Raw genomic sequence first — 19,166 nt, 5'->3', positions numbered from 1 at the left:
AGGGAGGGAGCAAGGGGATGTGCAGGGGTTTGGGGGAAGGTTGGGCAGGTGTGCAAGAGGTGTGGTGTGGCGCAGCATGGGTGTGTGCGGGAGGGTCAGGAGGGTGCATGACAGGTGCCGTGTGGGTCAGGTAGAGTGCGCGAGGGTGTGAGCAGGAGTGTGAGAGGCACTGCGTGGGTCAGGAAGGGTGCGAGGGGCTACATGAGAGGCACAGCGCTGGTTGGGGAGGGTGCATGAGGATGAAAAGGAGTGTGTGACAGATATGGTGGGGGTTGGGGTAGGTGCCTGAGAGGCACTGGTTGAGGAGGGTGCATGAGAATGTGAGACGGTGCGCAAGGGTGCATAAGAAGCATGGTGGGGATTGGGGAGAGTGCATAAGGGTGTGTGTATGAGGCACAGGTTGGGGAGGGTGTGAGGGGATGTACGAGAGGCACCATGCAGGTTGGGGAGGAGGTGCAAGAGGTGTGGTGCAGGTCAGGGAGGGTGTGCAAGGGTGTGAGGGGTACATGAGAGGCACAGGTCAGGGAGGGTGCGTGAGGGTGTGTGAGTGGTGCCACGTGGGTCAGGGAGGGGGCACATGGGTGAGTTGCAGGGGAGTGGCACAAGCACAGAGGGGCTGGGGAAGGGGGAGCAGATGGGGGAGACTTATCCCAGCAACTTGCAACCTTCCCTGCCAGCTTCCCCATTGACTTTGCTTGTGGGAAGCCGGCAAGGAGGGTTGCAAATCGCGATCGCGTGACTGCTGGACACTGCAACGGCACTGTAAGTGCAAGCAGTTGCCAAATACCCAGATCATGATCACATACAAGGTACAAAGTAGGTGGTATTTGGCTTAGTAGTACTTGCAAGAAGAATATGGAAGTCTTGGTAGACCACATATTAAACCATGAGCCAGCAATGTGCTGCAGCTGCGAAAACAGCCAATGCAGTTTTGGGCTACATCAACAGAGGTCAAAATCATGGAAAGTGGTAGTACTACTTTATGCTGCACTGGTCAGGCTGCACCTGGAATACTGAGTCCAGTTCTGGTTGCCACAATACAAAAAGGATGCTGTGGAATTGGAAAGAGTGCTGAGAAGAGCAACAAGAATGGTAAGGGACTTGGAGGCTCAATCCTACAAACAGCAGTTAAAGGAACTTGGTACATTTAGGCCAAAGAAGAGAAGGAAAAGGAGTGACATGATATCAGTCTTCCAAGATAAGAAGGAATCTTATAGCAGAAAGGGTATGAATTTACTCACTTGAAGGTAAGATAAGAACCAATGGGTGAAAGTTTAATAGAGACTGATCCAAACTTGGAATAATTTCCTGACTGTAAGAGCTTTTAAGTAGTGGATGAGCCTGCCTCTTAAAGCTGTGGGTGCTCCATCACTAAAGATTTTCAAGACAATGACAGCCAGAATTTGGATTCTGGGATGGTATGAGGTTTCCTGCTGTAGGCAGGGGGTTGGACTATATGACTCCAAGGTCCCTTTCAACATTATGATTCTATGATACTTGATCCCTTGGAACAGGAAATATCTATATAGATGTGTATCACTGCTGGTTTCATTGCCTAACAGGAAAATGTGATGATCCTGCTAACAGTCAATATCACTGTCATATAGTATGTAAAATGGTAAAGTGGTATGTCCAAAAACTGAGAAAATGCTTCTCCTAACATAGATGAATTTAGCTTTTTAGCACAGAGTACAGAAGTAGATGATTCAGCTGGTATTTAAAAAAGGTGATTCTAAAATTGGGATAACATATAATTTACTGTATCTGCTGCAATGGGGTTGCCCACTCATGATAGATCCTATGGGACACAGTACAGTTTAGGGATTATCCAATCAGCCAGAATTCTGTTTGCTCACTGTGTGGCAATGGATTGACATATTGACTTATTTAATCCATGGCACCTTCTACTTAGCTCTTTTAAAAACAAAAAAGGAACTTTATAGTACAGGATGAACGTATGTTTCTATCTATATGAATTTATATTATATTTCCAGAATAAACAAATTCTGGACATGGATAAGAATCTGAGATGAAAAAATATTTGTCTACCATTAACATTTTTCACAACTTGTGTATAGAATTTCACACAGCATTTTGGAAAAAGTCTGTCCTGATCTCATTGTAAGTGCATATTGTGATTGACTGACATTACTGATATATCAAATCTAAATTACTCACTGGGTTGAGTTCTACAGGCTCGGACTGGACGATCAGAGGGTGGATCAACTTCCACTTTTTTCCCCGGATCAAAGTCATCCATTTCACCCTCAGTATCACAATGTTCTTTCTCTCTTTTTCTTTTCTTCTCTTCCTGATATCAAAAAACAAAAAGTGTGATCAATGTTTTCATATATAAATATTATATTTATACAAAACATTCATTATTGTAATAATATAAAGATTAGTAAGCACTTTAATTATATTAAACAGGGGACAAAATAACCAAGAATGACTCTATAAGATTTTAAAAAGGAAGGTGGCTCCTTCGACCTTGTAGCTTGAAGCTAGGAGAAAGAGCAGTGAGACATCCTGGTTCTAGAGCTGTTAGGTATGATTTCTCCAAGCACAGATAAGACAACTGCAGCAGTGGGAACAATAGCCATTGCTGCCTCATCCTTTAGTTGAACTGGATTTTGTTACAGAAAAGTGGTCACATAGAAAGATAGACAGTTTTTTTATAGAAGAAAACAAAATAAGCCACAAACAGTACAATGGCTATGGAAACAGAACTCAGAGAAGATACAATCATAGAAGATACGATCAAGTAAGTGTGGACAAAGATATTTTATCTCCTGTCACCAAGGACAGTGCAGTCTTTCCACATTCTTCATTATATGCTGTCAGCGTTTCTCAACCTTGGCAGCTTTAAGATGAGTGGACTTCAACTTCCAGAATTCTCCAGCCAGCAGGCTTGCTCAGGAATTCTGGGAGTTGAAGTCCATACATCTTAAAGCTGCCAAGGTTGAGATACATTGACAACATATAATGAAGAATGTGGAATGACTGGGGTTTAAAAATCAGGGTATGTTCACTAATAAACTCAGCTATTCTTCCCACTTCAAACCCTAAATGAAAAAGAATTTGAGCTAATTTGACCTCCTATGTATAAGCCAAAATGTAGGCAAGACGTAACTTAAGATAAGAGAAGTTGAAAAATGATGGATGGTAAGAAACAAAACCAAAGGTTTGCCTGCCAAAGAATTAACCATGAAGTCCTTGGTGCTCTCTGAGCTTGGTTGTTTGCTTGCAGACATTTCATTATCCGACTAGGTAACATCATCAGTGCTAGTGAGTGTGGCGTTTGCCCCCTGTTTATATACAGTAGCTTGCCCTGCCAGTGTTGGTGGGTCTGTGGTTTTTTCCTTGGTACTTCTTTGATTATTGTTTTCTGCTTGTTTGTTTGTCTGGTGTTAATCCCTGTTTATCTGGGTGTTGGCTGCTGGAGAGGATGTGTTCTCATCTTTTTGTTTCCTTCTTAGCTTTTTATTGTCTCTTTGAATGGTGTGTAAATGTTGTTTATCTCTATATGTCTACTGATTGCTGATTATTCTGAATGCCAAGCTTCCAGGAATTCCCTACTGTTTTTGGATTTAGCTTGGTCTCAGATGCTGTAATGGGATGTGAGAATGACCTTGGAAAATGGGCAGAGGGGGCGAGAAATGCTGCCTATGGAAAGATTTGATAAAAGAGGGAGGAGTCTGCAACTGAGTAACAGGCAGAGAAAGAAACTTAGAAAGGACCACCCTAACTGGTTAGGTGGTAAATAGGGATGGCAGGAGTTTTGTACTTTCTGACTGTAGCCTAACAATAAAATAGAAGTAGCTCATCTGGTCATGTTTCCTGTCTGGTTTACCTGGGAGGGCTAACAGATGCTCACAGTTTCCCAGATGAAACTATAGTCTTGTTGACTAAGAGTCAGCTGAAACATTTTCTCATCCAGTCTTCAGCATTATCTGCCAATAGCTTATGGTTCAACTGTGAATGCTTGCCTCCTTTTATGTTGTCAAATTCATATCACTTATTTTTGGCTCACTACAAGCATTAGTTGATTGTTCTGTCAAATCTGTAAGCGCTAGGCATCGTTTCTCCTCTGACTGAATCTATATCATTGTTGACTGCTACCCTGCATCCTGTGCCATAACCACCTGATTGCCATCCTTACTCCCATAAACTTGTTGCGCTGGACTACTCTGTCTCCTTTGTCTATTTTGTCATCCACCAGGCAGTGAAAAGTCTAAAGCCCTGCCTTCTGACTAGAAGAGAGGAAGTTAACCCTTCAATGACTGTGAATATAAACGGAAGTATATTATAGGTAGGAACAACTGTCCACTTCTGTAGGATCTGGAGAATTAAAGACAAATTATGTGAAAAATATTCTGAATTCAAAACAATCTGCTCTGAATTCAGAACAGCTATTCCAACCTTACTGGGAATGATCCAAGTCGAAACAGCCCCATTTGAGGCTGAAACCACCTATTTTGATCTACGAGGTGTTTGAAGAGGGGGCAGACTCGTAACTATTTTTCTGGAATGAGAGGCAGCCTGTGCAATTGTAAGAGCTTTCCACGTTTCTTGGCGTAAGTACAGAGCTTCAAGGTTTCCACACAAAAATCTTGACCCAATTCACTTTATGAAAGGAATTGTTCCCTATCAGGACTTTTGTTAATGCTTTTAAAATCCCTTGGCCAATTTTTTTGACTGATTGGTAGCTGATTGGATTACTGTTCCACCAACTCAGAAAGTTCAAGTAACCTTCCTTTCTCCCTCCCTCCCTCCCTCCCGATAGCCTGAATGACCAATAGGCACAAATTCAGCAAAAACAAGTCTTCATTTTTGCTTTTTGTTGAATTTGTGTGAAAATAAAGGATCCAGCTGCTTAACTCTTGCACAGATAATATTGCATTTTAAAAAAGCAAAACAATTTTTAAGGTTTATACACCAGCAAAACCCGATCATATAAATCTTTTGCTTTTTATTAAGAGTAATTTATGATTTTTACTGATCCTCTTTTTATTTTGCTTCTTGAATACAATGGTTTATAGATATTGTTTCATATTGTTTGATCCTGCAATCCTACATATCTCTATTCAGAAAAAAGTGCTACTAAATTTAACAGGGCTTCTAAACAAGTGTACATAGGCTTCAGCGTTAAGATGTTCTTACTGCTTCAGAAAAAGGTGGCTAAAATTCTTTGAAATATATACAATATATTAAATAAAACTGTAGTTGTACCTACCTTGTGGCAAGAGGCTCCTATCCCCTTGCCTTCCAGAAGGCCATTAAGACCTGGCTTTTCCCCTAGGCACTGGATCAGGAAGAGAGGTGAACCTGGCAATGGTAACTTTGTGATGGGGTTGTTAAGGGTGCTTGATGATATGAGAAAGTTTTTAATTTTTGGTATCATTATTTGTGTACCTGCTGTTAGCTGCCCAGAGTTATTTTATATAATATAGACAGCCAAAATCTTTTAAATAGATAAACAAATGTGTTGCTACTTTTTAAGTTGCCTCCTAAAAACCTTTCTGAAATAATGATATATGTATGTTTCTTTGGAAATAAATTTAACTAACTTCCAATCATAGATTTCTATCAATTTGTCTGGTTCCTCTCCTAGATTCTTCAGTGCAATTCAGTCTTCTCCATTTTGGCTTTATTTTTGTAAAATGAGTAATGACACGGTATAATATGTCATGTGTTGTTGTTCATCTGAGGTTGTATTTACCTAATTTTAAGACCTGCTAAGGACCAGATGATTTTTATTATGTCCTGATACATAAAACCATAGAACTCAAAGAGGGTGTACTTTCTTTTTCACACGACTGTATTTAAAAATGCATTACTTGAACTCCCATCCAATTGCTCTGTTTACCTTTCTCTTCCGCCTTTCTTCCTCATCAAGATGCTTTTCTTTCTCTTTCTCAGATTTTTTTTTCTTTTTCTTCTTCTTTTCCTTATGCCGCTCTCTCTCATGGTCTGACCGGTCATCATAGTAACTGGAATCATGCCCTGATCCTGAAAGCTCCGTCACTTCACTACCCCCAACTTTCAACACCAGCTTCAATGGCTTTTCCAAAGGTTTGTCCATATAATCTAATCAAAACAAGTAACAGTAACAAAAGAACATAAAATTAATAGATTATTTATTTTATATCCCGCCTTTATTATTTTTATAAATAACTCAAGGCGGTGAACATATCTAATGCTCCTTCCTCCTCCTATTTTCCCCACAACAGCAACCCTGTGAGGTGAGTTGGGCTGAGAGAGAGTGACTGGCCCAAGGTCACCCAGCCAGCTTTCATACCTAAGGCAGGACTAGAACTCACAGTCTCTTGGTTTCTAGCCTGTTGCCTTAACCACTAGGCCAAACTGATTCTTAACTGAAGAAAATCTGAATGAATTCTTTGTATCTGTTTTCTCCAAAAGGTCTTGAGTAGATACTTCTGCCTGAACTAATTTTTGCAGAAAGAGAATATGAGGAAACGAGGCAACAGCCTCGTGTTCTGGACTTTACTATCTAATCAAGTATTGAAGGTGAAAGGTGAAAGGTCCCCTGTGCAAGCACTGAATCATGTTTGACCCTTTGGGTGGACACCACTTTTGTGACTTTCTCTTGGCAGACTATAGCGGAGTGGTTTGCCATTGCCTTCCCCAGTCGTCACCTTCCCCAGCAAGCTGGGTACTCATTTTACCGACCTTGAAAGGACGGAAGGCTGAGTTGACCTGAGCCAGCTACCCGAGAATCCAGCTTCTGTTGGGATCAAACTCAGATCGTGGGGAGAGTTTCAGATGCAATACTGCTGCCTACCACTCTGCGCCACACAAGGCTCAATCAAGATTATGAAACTACTAAATTCAGGTGGTATATTTAACTGTTATGCAAACAACTTGAAGGGGTATTGCATGAAATATCAAGGAAGTTGTGTATTGGGAGTCTTTGCCAATCTCTGTTTCAGATAACTTAACAATTTATTAGGTTCCCTTAGAGATTTTAAAGAACACAGTAAAACTTCCTGGGGACATAATGTTGTGTTAAGATGTTAGACAAAGACTGGGGAGATCCAGGTTCACGTCTACTCTTAGCCACAGAAACTCACTGCATATTTTTGGCTCAGTTATACTGAGCCTGACAACCTAAGATAACTCCATCTTTCTCCAAAGTGTAAAATATTCTTGTGTCAAACATCTTTAGAAACAGATTTGTATATGTAAACTGATACTCCCAATTTCTGTATATCAATTTAACAATTAACTTTTCTGTCACTTTCCACAGGTATATATAGGAATCAAACAAGGAACCTATTACTGTAGTACTCCTCATTTTATTATTTTATTTATCTTTTTTTTAAATTTATCTATTTATCTATTTAATATCCCACCTTTCTTATTTTTATAAATAACTCAAGGTGGAATCAAACAAGGAACCTATTACTGTAGTACTCCTCATTTTATCTATTTTCTATCCCGCCTTTATTATTTTTATAAATAACTCAAGGCAGCAAACATACCTAAATACTCCTTCCACCTCCTATTTTCCCCACAACAACAACCCTGTCAGGCGAGTCGGGCTGAGAGAGAGTGACTGGCCCAAGATCACCCAGCCGGCTTTCATGCCTAAGGCGGGACTAGAACTCACAGTCTCCTGGTTTATAGCCTGTTGCCTTAACCACTAGACCATCCTTCTTGGTTGTTAGTTCTAGTGACATGGTGTCATCAGGTGGCAGGATCAGACTGCTGTCAAATTAGGTGAGGTTTCTTCTTCTTTTTGTTTCATTGGTCAAGTATTTTATTGAAGATTTTCTGTATTTAATTCATTAGTATTTTCACTCAAATTAAATTGTTCAGATGGTTCATCTTTTGTTATGGTATTTTGAAAGCTCTGTCTTCTGAGATGTGGGGCAATGGTGTCTTCTGTACATATGTGCACTTACTCAAAGGACCATAAAGTGGTTGTGTCAAGCCTTCAAAGAGACAGACATTCTGAGCAATGGATCTGGAGAATGTTGGAGGATGTTTTGGAAGGCATCCCTCCAAAAGGTTTGCCTAAACTTACTATGTATAAACCTACAGTAATGCTTAAAAGTCTGTAAACCTATTTGAATTTTCAATATTTCTGCATAAAAATATGACCTAAAATGTCTTCTGTTCTCTACACAAGTCCTAAAACTAAATAACGAGAACCCAATCAAACAAATGAGTCAAAAGCATTATACTTGTTCATTTATTTATTGAGGAAGATGATTGAAAGCTATTTGGAGTTTGGTATCACCAGTATGCCAATGATACCGAATTACATTTTTCAAGCCCAGCCCAGCCGAATGAGGCTGTCAGTCCTGTCCTAGTGCCTGGAGGTTGTGCAGGCCTGGATGGAAGGAACCATCTTCAGCTCAATCCTACCAAGGCTGAGTGGCTGTGGTTGTCAGGCCCCATTAGATCCAGGGAGATTCCAACTTTGACCTTGGGTGGGGTCCTGCTCAACAAGCTTCTTCTGGTGTGCCAGTGGCATCCTTTCCTGGGTGAGGCTATTCCGATGATCACTCAAGCCCTAGTCACCTCACAGCAATGTGTTGTACATGGGGCTGTCCCTGAAGGCCACTTGGAAGCTTCAACTGATCCAGAATGTAGTGGTGCAGGCAGTGATGGTGTTGCCTCTGTATGCTCATGTGACACCTCTGCTCCATGAGCTGCACTGATTACCAGTCTGCTTCCAGGTAAAATTCAAGTTGTTGGCTATGACCTGTAAAGCCCTTCATGGCATAGGGCCCAGTTATTTGAGTGACTATGCTACATAAGATAAAGAGGCTGAGTGAGAAACAGTCTAAGAGAAAGGAAGCCAAGAGATAATTGGAGCAGAACACTCCCCATCTGGAATTTGAAGAATTCCATAAGTTATATACAGGTAGTCCTCATTTCACGACGGTAACTGAGCCCAGAATTTCCAGAGCTAAGCCCTGCGGTTGTAAAGCATTCTAGGCAATTTCTGCTACCCCCTTCACTTCATTGAAAGGAACAATAATTACTGGTTAAATAAAGAAAAAAGAAGAAACTTCCTAAGTATGGGGGGGGGAAACAACTCTATAATTGGGGGGGAGGACTTTATCACAAGTCTTTGCTGAGACAAGGGGGAAAACTGATTTATTTAATTAATTCATCATGCCATATTGTAATATACCATAGCCTTATATAAACATTTAAGTATATTTTGTATTGTATAAGTAGAAATAGATGTTGTATATTGTATACTGTAATATATAAACAAATAGTGTATTAGGATTAATAGTTAAGATAAGCTTAAAAATTAAGAAGGATTCTTACAAAAATAAAATGAATACAAGAAGACAGAATAGGAGAGGCCCAGAAGTGGGGGAAGGTGAATGGTTGAAAGCCATGTCTGAAGATTTTACACAGAAAACAATTCAAAACATCACTCAAAATTTAACTCAATTATTGGAAGAGAAAATTGATGGCTTTGAGAAAAGATTAGACCATAAGCTAGCGACAATGGATAAAATAATAAAAGCAGATATCCAAGAAGTAAGAGAAAGAGTGGAGAAATTAGAATGGGAAAAGGACGTTGAACTTGACCGTTTAACTGTGTTAGAGTTAAAAGAAAAAGAACACTGTGTTAGGCTTAGAGGAGTACCAGAAAAAAAAGAGCTAGAAATTAGAGAAATAGTGACTCAAATGCTTGCTAACTTAATCGACGGGGATGAAGAAAAATTAGAAGAAAATATAGAAAAAATGTATAGAGTTAACTCGAAATATGCAAAGGTTCATAGGAAACCAAGAGACATAATAATTGAATTTGCAAGAAAGAGTACAAAAGAATTGATAATACAGGCCTCTTATGGCAAAAAAATTAACACTGAAGGAAAGGAAATCATGATACTGAAGGACATGCCACTGAAAATACTTAAAAAGAGAAGAGAATACTTTTTTCTCACTGATGTCTTAAAAAGAAATAAAATTCCCTTTAGATGGGAAGTTCTGGAGGGAGTTAATGTTATGTTTAAACAACAAAGATACAACTGAACACCATCTTAAAAGTGCAGGAATTTCTTAAAAAATACAAGAAAGATCTGGAAGCAGACATAGAGGGAAGTGATAGACTCAAAAGTAGAGGAAGTAAAGAAGTGTCTGGATTCTGAAGATCCCAGTGCAGAGGAATTAGCTTCTAGCTCTAAAGAGTTCACAATACTCCTCTCAAACGAATGAACTAAAATGCCTCTCCTGGAATATAAATGGAGTTAATTCCCCAGTTAAAAGGAAAAAAGTTTTCCATTATTTATATAAATTGAAACAAGACATTATATGTCTCCAGGAAACGCATATTGCTAAAAAAGATGATAAATATTTGATAAATAAGAAATTAGAAAATGAATTTATAGCAGCAAGTGAAAAAAAACAAATGGAATTGTAATATATGCAAAGTCTCATTTAAACTCTAAATTGATAAGTGCTGACAAAAATGGAAGGTACGTAATAACAGAAGTGGAACTGCAAAGCTCTGAAGTATTAGTGGTTGGAGTATATGCTCCGAATGATAATCAGAAAAAATTCTATCAAAATCTATTCAATGTACTTTCTGAACTATCCTATAATAATTGGATCATGATGGGAGATTGGAATGGGGTTACTTTACCTATTATTGATAGAAAGTCTGAACAACAAATTAAAAATAATCAAGGAAAACTACCTCAATCTTTTTTTGATATGGTGGAAAATTTGGCTATTGTAGATGCCTGGAGACACAAAAATGGCATGGCCAGAGACTATACCTTTTACTCAGATAGATTCAAATTGTTCTCCAGGATTGATATGATATGGCTATCTAAAAATCTGGCAAATAAAATCTCTGACATAACAACCCTCCCCAGATCATAACCTGAGTCAATTGAGTATAAAACTCCACCCAAAAAATTATAGGTGGAGATTAAATGAAACCTTGTTGAGAAATAAAGAATTTGTAGAAGATTGTAAAAATAAACTAAAGGATTTTTTTGATTGGAATCTAAACAAAGAAGTAAGCATTGGTACTGAGAGGGTACTTCATGTACCCAAATAGATGTTTGAAAAGGAAAGCACAACAAAAAACTCAAATAATCTTAGATCAAATTAAGTTAAAAGAAAAAGAGCTTCAATCAAAGCCATCTGATGAGGAAATAAATCGCTAAATAAAAATTTTGCAAGAACAATTAAAAATACTTATAACAGATGAAATTGAAAAGAAACTGAGATATATTAAACAAAGAAACTTCGAACATGCTAATAAAGCAGGTAAATGGTTGGCATAAGAAAAGATAAGGGAAAAAAAACCATCACCAAAATTTGAGAAAATGGGGAAGAATTAGTTGACCATGATAAAATTAAGAAGGCATTTCATAACTTTTTTACAAATTTATATAAGAAACAAGAAATATCAATTGACAAAATTGAAAACTATTTGCTAAAACATAACTAAAGATCAAAAAGCAACAATTAACAACCCCATTACAACACAGGAAATCACAGATGCTATTAGAAAACTGAAAACGGGTAAAGCCCCAGGACCAGATGGTTTCTCCGCAGGATACTATAAATATTTCCAAGATCAAATATTACTACCATTTAAAGACTTATTGAATATGATTGTATCAGGAAATCCAATTCCTAAATCTTGGTCTGAGGCGAATATTATATTAATTCCAAAAGAGAAACAGGATCCGACACTATGTAGAAATTATAGGCCTATTTTGCTACTGAATAATGATTACAAAATATTTACTTTAATTTTAACTGAAAGACTAAAAATCATATTACAAGAAATAATTGATCATAACCAAAGTGGATTCCTACCCTGAAGATACATAAAAGATAACATAAGGACTATTATAAATATAATAGAATATGCCCAAATTCATAATGAAAAACAGATTATGCTACTCTTTTTAGACGCAGAAAAAGCCTTTGACAATTTAAACTGGAATTTTATGCTTAAAACTTTGGAATTTATGAATTTTGGTGATACATTTATAAAGGCACTCAAAGCAATCTATACATTCCAAAAGGCCAAAATTGTGATAAACGAAGATACAACACAAGAATGCGTAATAGAAAAAGTTACCAGGCAGGGCCTTCAGCAAAGGATCGTTACCTTGTCGTGGTGCTGGAGCTTGAGCACCTCAATGATGCCATGAGCTAAACTGTGAAGGGCCACCCAAGACGGGAAGATCATGACAGAGAGGTCAGACTAAATGCGATCCCTGGGGAAGCTAATGGCAACCCACCCCAGTATTCTTGCCATGAAAACTAAATGGATCAGTACAACCAGAGATATGTCGGTATACCATCGGAAGATGAGACCCCCAGGTCGGAAGATGGTCAAAATGCTACTGGGGAGGAACAGAGGATGAGTTCAACTAGCCCCAGACGTGATGACGCAGCTAGTTCAAAGCCGAAAGGACGGCTAGCAGCCGACGGTGCTGGTGGTGAACGGCGAATCCGATGTTCTAAGGATCAACACACCATTGGAACCTGGAATGTCAGATCTATGAGCCAGGGCAAATTGGATGTGGTTATTGGTGAGATGTCAAGATTAAAGATAGACATTTTGGGTGTCAGTGAACTGAAATGGACTGGAATGGGCCACTTCACATCAAATGACCACCAGATCTACTACTGCGGACAAGAGGACCACAGAAGAAATGGAGTAGCCTTCATAATTAATAGTAAAGTGGTTAAAGCAGTGCTTGGATACAATCCAAAAAACGACAATGATCTCAATTCGAATTCAGGGCAAGCCATCTAACATCACAGTGATCCAAATATACGCCCCAACCACAAATGCTGAAGAAGCTGAAGTAGAGCAGTTCTATGAGGATCTGCAGCACCTACTGGACAACACGCCTAAAAGAGATGTTATTTTCATCACAGGAGACTGGAATGCTAAGGTGGGCAGTCAAACGACACCTGGAATTACAGTAAGTATGGCCTGGGAGAACAAAACGAAGCAGGACATAGGCTGATAGAATTTTGCCAAGACAATTCACTCTGCATAACAAACACTCTCTTCCAACAACCTAAGAGACAGCTTTATACATGGACTTCACCAGATGGACAACACCGAAATCAGATTGACTACATCCTTTGCAGCCAAAGGTGGCGGACATCTGTACAGTCGGTAAAAACAAGACCTGGAGCTGACTGTAGTTCAGATCACGAACTTCTTCTTGCACAATTTAGGATCAGACTAAAGAGATTAGGGAAGACCCACAGATCAGCTAGATATGAGCTCACTAATATTCCTAAGGAATATGCAGTGGAGGTGAAGAATCGATTTAAGGGACTGGACTTAGTAGATAGGGTCCCGGAAGAACTCTGGACAGAAGTTGGCAGCATTGTTCAGGAGGCGGCAACAAAATACATCCCAAAGAAAGAGAAAACCAAGAAGGCAAAATGGCTGTCTGCTGAGACACTAGAAGTAGCCCAAGAAAGAAGGAAAGCAAAAGGCAACAGTGATAGGGGGAGATATGCCCAATTAAATGCAAAATTCCAGAGGTTAGCCAGAAGAGATAAGGAATTATTTTTAAACAAGCAATGCACGGAAGTGGAAGAAGACAATAGAATAGGAAGGACAAGAGACCTCTTCCAGAAAATTAGAAACATCAGAGGTAAATTCCAGGCCAAAATGGGTATGATCAAAAACAAAGATGGCAAGGACCTAACAGAAGAAGAAGAGATCAAGAAAAGGTGGCAAGAATATACAGAAGACCTGTATAGGAAGGATAACAATATTGGGGATAGCTTTGACGGTGTGGTCAGTGAGCTAGAGCCAGACATCCTGAAGAGTGAGGTTGAGTGGGCCTTAAGAAGCATTGCTAATAAGAAGGCAGCAGGAGATGATGCCATCCCAGCTGAACTGTTCAAAATCTTACAAGATGATGCTGTCAAGGTAATGCATGCTATATGCCAGCAAATTTGGAAAACACAAGAATGGCCATCAGATTGGAAAAAATCAACTTATATCCCCATACCAAAAAAGGGAAACACTAAAGAATGTTCAAACTATCAAACAGTGGCACTCATTTCACATGCCAGTAAGGTAATGCTCAAGATCCTGCAAGGTAGACTTCAGCAGTTCATGGAGCGAGAATTGCCAGATGTACAAGCTGGCTTTAGAAAAGGCAGAGGAACTAGAGACCAAATTGCCAATATCCGCTGGATAATGGAAAAAGCCAGGGAGGTTCAGAAAAACATCTATTTCTGTTTTATTGACTATTCTAAAGCCTTTGACTGTGTGGACCATAACAAATTGTGGCAAGTTCTTAGTGGTATGGGGATACCAAGTCATCTTGTATGCCTCCTGAAGAATCTGTATAACGACCAAGTAGCAACAGTAAGAACAGACCATGGAACAACGGACTGGTTTAAGATTGGGAAAGGAGTACGGCAGGGCTGTATAGTCTCACCCTACCTATTCAACTTGTATGCAGAACACATCATGCGACAAGCTGGCCTTGAGGAATCCAAGGCTGGAGTTAAAATCGCTGGAAGAAACATTAACAATCTCAGATATGCAGATGACACCACTTTGATGGCTGAAAGTGAAGAGGAACTGAGGAGCCTTATGATGAAGGTGAAAGAAGAAAGTGCAAAAGCTGGCTTGCAGCTAAACCTCAAAAAAACCAAGATTATGGCAACCAGCTTGATTGATAACTGGCAAATAGAGGGAGAAAATGTAGAAGCAGTGAAAGAGTTTGTATTCCTAGGTGCAAAGATTACTGCAGATGCTGACTGCAGTCAGGAAATCAGAAGACGCTTAATCCTTGCGAGAAGAGCAATGACAAATCTCGATAAAATAGTTAAGAGCAGAGACATCACACTGACAACAAAGGCCCGCATAGGTAAAGCAATGGTGTTCCGTGTAGTAACATATGGCTGCGAGAGCTGGACCATAAGGAAGGCTGAGAGAAGGAAGATCGATGCTTTGGAACTGTGGTGTTGGAGGAAAATTCTGAGAGTGCCTTGGACTGCAAGAAGATCAAACCAGTCCATCCTCCAGGAAATAAAGCCAGACTGCTCGCTTGAGGGAATGATATTAAAGGCAAAACTGAAATACTTTGGCCACATAATGAGAAGACAGGACACCCTGGAGAAGATGCTGATGCTAGGGAGAGTGGAAGGCAAAAGGAAGAGGGGCCGACCAAAGGCAAGATGGATGGATGATATTCTAGAGGTGACGGACTTGTCCCTGGGGGAGCTGGGGGTGTCGACGACAGACAGGAAGCTCTGGCATGGGCTGGTCCATGAAGTCACGAAGAGTCGGAAGTGACTAAACGAATAAACAACAACAAGGCAGGGCTGTCCGCTCTCCACTTTACCATTTATATTGGTTTTGGAAGTCTTAACAGAAAATATTTAAAGGAAAATCAGATTGAGGGAATAAAGGTAAAACAAGAAATATATAAATTAAGAGCATTCGCAGATGATTTAGTTATTACCCTACAAAATCCACTAACATCTCTTGACTACTTATTAAAAACGTTACAAGAATATGGAGAATTAGCTGGCTTCAAAATAAATAAAGCAAAAATGAAAATGATAAATTTAAATATGTCACAAAATATTCAGAGTATATTAGAAAATAAATCAGGATTCTCTATTGTTAAAAAAGTCAGATATTTAGGGATAGAGATTACAGCTAAAACTAACAATCTATACCAAAACAACTATGCAAAAATATGGAAGGAAACTCAACAAGACTTAGGGAAGTGGGAAAAACTAAATTTATCACTTATGGGGCGAATCTCTGTAATCAAAATGACTATCTTGCCAGGAATGTTATTTTTATTTCAAAATATTCCAGTACTATTAACTGACAAAACTTTTAAATTATGGCAAAAAGACCTCTCAAAGTTCATTTGGCAAAGGAAAAGACCAAGGATTAGACTCAAATTAATGCAGGATGCTAAAGAACGAGGAGGCTGGGGTCTTCCGGATTTTAAATTATATTATGAAGCATGTGGATTACTATGGGTAAAAGAATGGAATACTTTACAAAATTATAGATTATTAAATCTAGAAGGCCATGACCTGAAATTTGGTTGGCATGGATTCCTATGGTATAACAAACTGAAAGTAAATAAAGCATTTAACAACCATTGTATTAGAAAGTCCCTTCTCAGAATTTGGGAAAAATATAAATCTATTTTAACACCCACTCTACCGTTACGGATTTCCCCGCAAGAAGCGTATAGTAGGAGAGAAAAAACAGGAATCTGCAAGTGGCTAAGATATTTGGACCTAATAAAATTTGAAGGGGCTACATATAAAACAAAGAGAAGAATTGGAAAATGAGGGACATCCATGCCAATGGTTTTTGTACTTTCAATTAAAGGAACAATTTAAAATTGATGCCCAAAGTTACAAATTCACAAAAGATCTAACCTGGTGGGATAACTTAGTTTATGCCAACAGTGACCATATGATTTCTAAAATATATAAAATGTTATTACAAATAAGAATGGCAAATGTACAAATTAAACAATGTATGATTAAATGGGAGAGAAATTTTGGACATTACATTGACTATGATGTTTGGGAAAGAATGTGGACCAAAGGGCTGAAATTTACTTTGAATTACAATTTAAAAGAAAATTTTTATAAAATGATGTATATGTGGTACATCACTCCGGACAAAATATCCAAAATGTTTCAGAACACTTCAAATGTCTGCTGGAAGTGTAAAAAAGAAACAGGAACATTTTATCATATGTGGTGGACTTGTAAAAAGGCGAAAAAAATTTGGACATCTATACACAATATAATTTGTAAAATGTTGACTAAAGAAATTAATAGAACACCGGAACTCTATTTATTGGGCATCTTGGATAAGAATTTGGAACATAAACATGGAACACTTTTACGATATTTGATCACCGCAGCTAGAATTACGTATGCATCAAAGTGGAAGGAAGAACTGACCCCCTCAATGGAAGAATGGACATTTAAATCCCTGGATCTGGCGCAGATGGCAAAACTTACAGATCAGTTAAATGATAAAAATGTGGAAGATTTTCAAAACGATTGAACCCCTTTTTTCAACTATGTAGAATCGACCCAAAAAATTAACATGAATGTGTAAAATATATAAATATAACATAAGATGTAAATATTATGTATTTGATTCATATAATTTTAACAGAATTGTAGAATTACTGAAACCAAATTAGTGAATTGTGAAAAGAAATTACTTAGTTAAGGTATAAAATTGTACTACTTAGGGAGTTGGAAATCCATTTCTTTTCTTTTAAACTTCTTTTTTTTCTTCTTCCTTCTCTTTTCCTTTTTTCTTTTCTCTTGTTTTTGTATTTTATGTTTACTGTTGATATGTCATTGTATGTCTGTATTATTTGTGTAAATAATTTAATAAAGACTATTTTAAAAACAAAAATAATGGAGCCATCTAAGCAAGACTCTGGTCCCCTGGGAGCCCCAGGCCTGATTACATAACCAGGTATTGAGGGCCTTTCGGAGTATCAGAAGGGATGGAGCTGGGGGAAAGGATATTCCATAAGGTGGGCAGCACAGCAGAGAAGGCACGTCTCCTGGAACCCACCAAATGCAGTCCCTAGCCAAAGGTACCCACAGCATGCCTTCTCTGCGAGATCTATTGGGGTAGGCTGATGTAACCAGGGAGAGGCAGTCCCCCAGATAGTCTGGTCCCATGCCATGAAGGGCTTTAAACGTTAAAACTAGCACCTTGAATTGGACCTGGAAGCAAACTGGCAACCAATGCAGCTCAAAGAGCAGAGGTGTAACATGCGCTGTTCTTGGAGTGCACATAACTGCCCATGCCACTGCATTCTGTACCACCTGAAGCTTTCAGATACTCTTCAAGGGCATCCCCATGTAGAGTGCACTGCAGTAGCCCAATCTGGAGGTGACTAGGGCATGAGTGACTGTAAGCAAGAACAGGCGTAACTGGCACCCAAGATGAAGCTGTGCAAAGGCCCTCTTAGCCACGACTACCACCTGCTCTCGAGCAGGAGTCATGAGTCTAGGAGGACCCCCAGTTTGCACACTGGGTCTGTCTATGGTAGTGCAACCCCATCCAGGTCCAAAGATGACATAGCCCTGGAACCAGAGGGCCCCAAAATCCACAGCCACTCAGTCTTGCCAGGGTTCAGCTGAAGGCTGTTGTTCCCCATCCGGAACCTCACAGCCTCCAGATACCAGGATAAGACATTCACCGCAACACGTAATGCTCAAGATTTTGCAGTGAAGACTTTAGCAATATATGAACTACCAGATGTACTATAGAAGCTAAATATGAAAGAGGCAGAGGCATCCCAGTCCACATTTCTAACATCCAATGGATAATGGAAAAGGAATTCCAAAATAATTTTATTTTTATTGTATTAATTATACAAAGTCATTTGACTGCATGCTATATACCACAATATATTGGATAGCTCTTAAATACATGCATACACTAGGTCACCTCAGTTGCCTACTGAAGAATCTGTATGATGGCTAGAAAGCAATAGTGAGAATGGAATATAAAGCAACTAAATTGGGAAAGAAGTACCTCAAGGTAGCATACTGTCACTTTAATTAACTTAAATGCAGAACATATCACGATAAATGTTAAAATGAAGAAAATAGAAATCAGAATCAAACTTGGTGGGAGAACATCAGCAACCTCAGAGATGTGAATGAGTAGAAGCAAAGAAGACTTTAAGGAATCGCTGATAGAAAAGTACAAAAACCAATCTGCTATTCAATACTTTTTACAAACAAACAAACGTAAGATGATGCCAAGAAGCAATGTCTGCCAAAGCAAAAAGGTGAAGTAGAATTTGAAGCAGAAGTTACAACATTCTGCCTTCTTAGGCTCAAGAATTCACTGAGTGATTGTATATTGCTATATAAAATAAAGAGATGTCAACAAATTTGAAATGAAGTTTTGTCCCAATAGTGGTCAGCCTGTGTCAGCCTTCTCAGGTAGACCAGACAGGAAACACAATCAGATGAGCTAATTCTACTTTATTGTAAGGCTACATTAACAGAATCTTGCAAGTACAAATCACCTGCAGTCTGTTTTGACAACTGGTAAGTTAGGGAGGATCCTTTCTGAGTTTCTTTCTGTTCCCTTTCTGCAGCTGTGGGCTCCCCCCACCTTTTATCTG

The 19,166-nt window shown here is 38.9% G+C and overlaps 1 protein-coding gene across 7 annotated transcripts in view; it reads right to left on the bottom strand.

The window, feature by feature from the left end:
* BRD9 (bromodomain containing 9) overlaps positions 1-19,166 on the bottom strand; it is an 80,152-nt gene that overhangs the window by 57,062 nt on the left and 3,924 nt on the right. For all 7 annotated transcript variants that reach the window (XM_063304275.1, XM_063304269.1, XM_063304273.1 and 4 more), the window contains exons 2-3: positions 5,870-6,090; positions 2,179-2,311 (exon numbers count right to left, since the gene is read on the bottom strand). In XM_063304275.1, the coding sequence (XP_063160345.1) occupies positions 2,179-2,311; positions 5,870-6,090 (354 nt within the window). The remainder of the gene's footprint in view (positions 1-2,178; positions 2,312-5,869; positions 6,091-19,166) is intronic.

The sequence above is a fragment of the Candoia aspera genome, chromosome 4 (assembly GCF_035149785.1).
Source record: "Candoia aspera isolate rCanAsp1 chromosome 4, rCanAsp1.hap2, whole genome shotgun sequence".
Lineage (NCBI taxonomy): Eukaryota > Metazoa > Chordata > Lepidosauria > Squamata > Boidae > Candoia > Candoia aspera.
The sequence above is the reverse complement of the archived record's forward strand: the minus strand, read 5'-3'. Positions and strand labels throughout refer to the sequence as shown.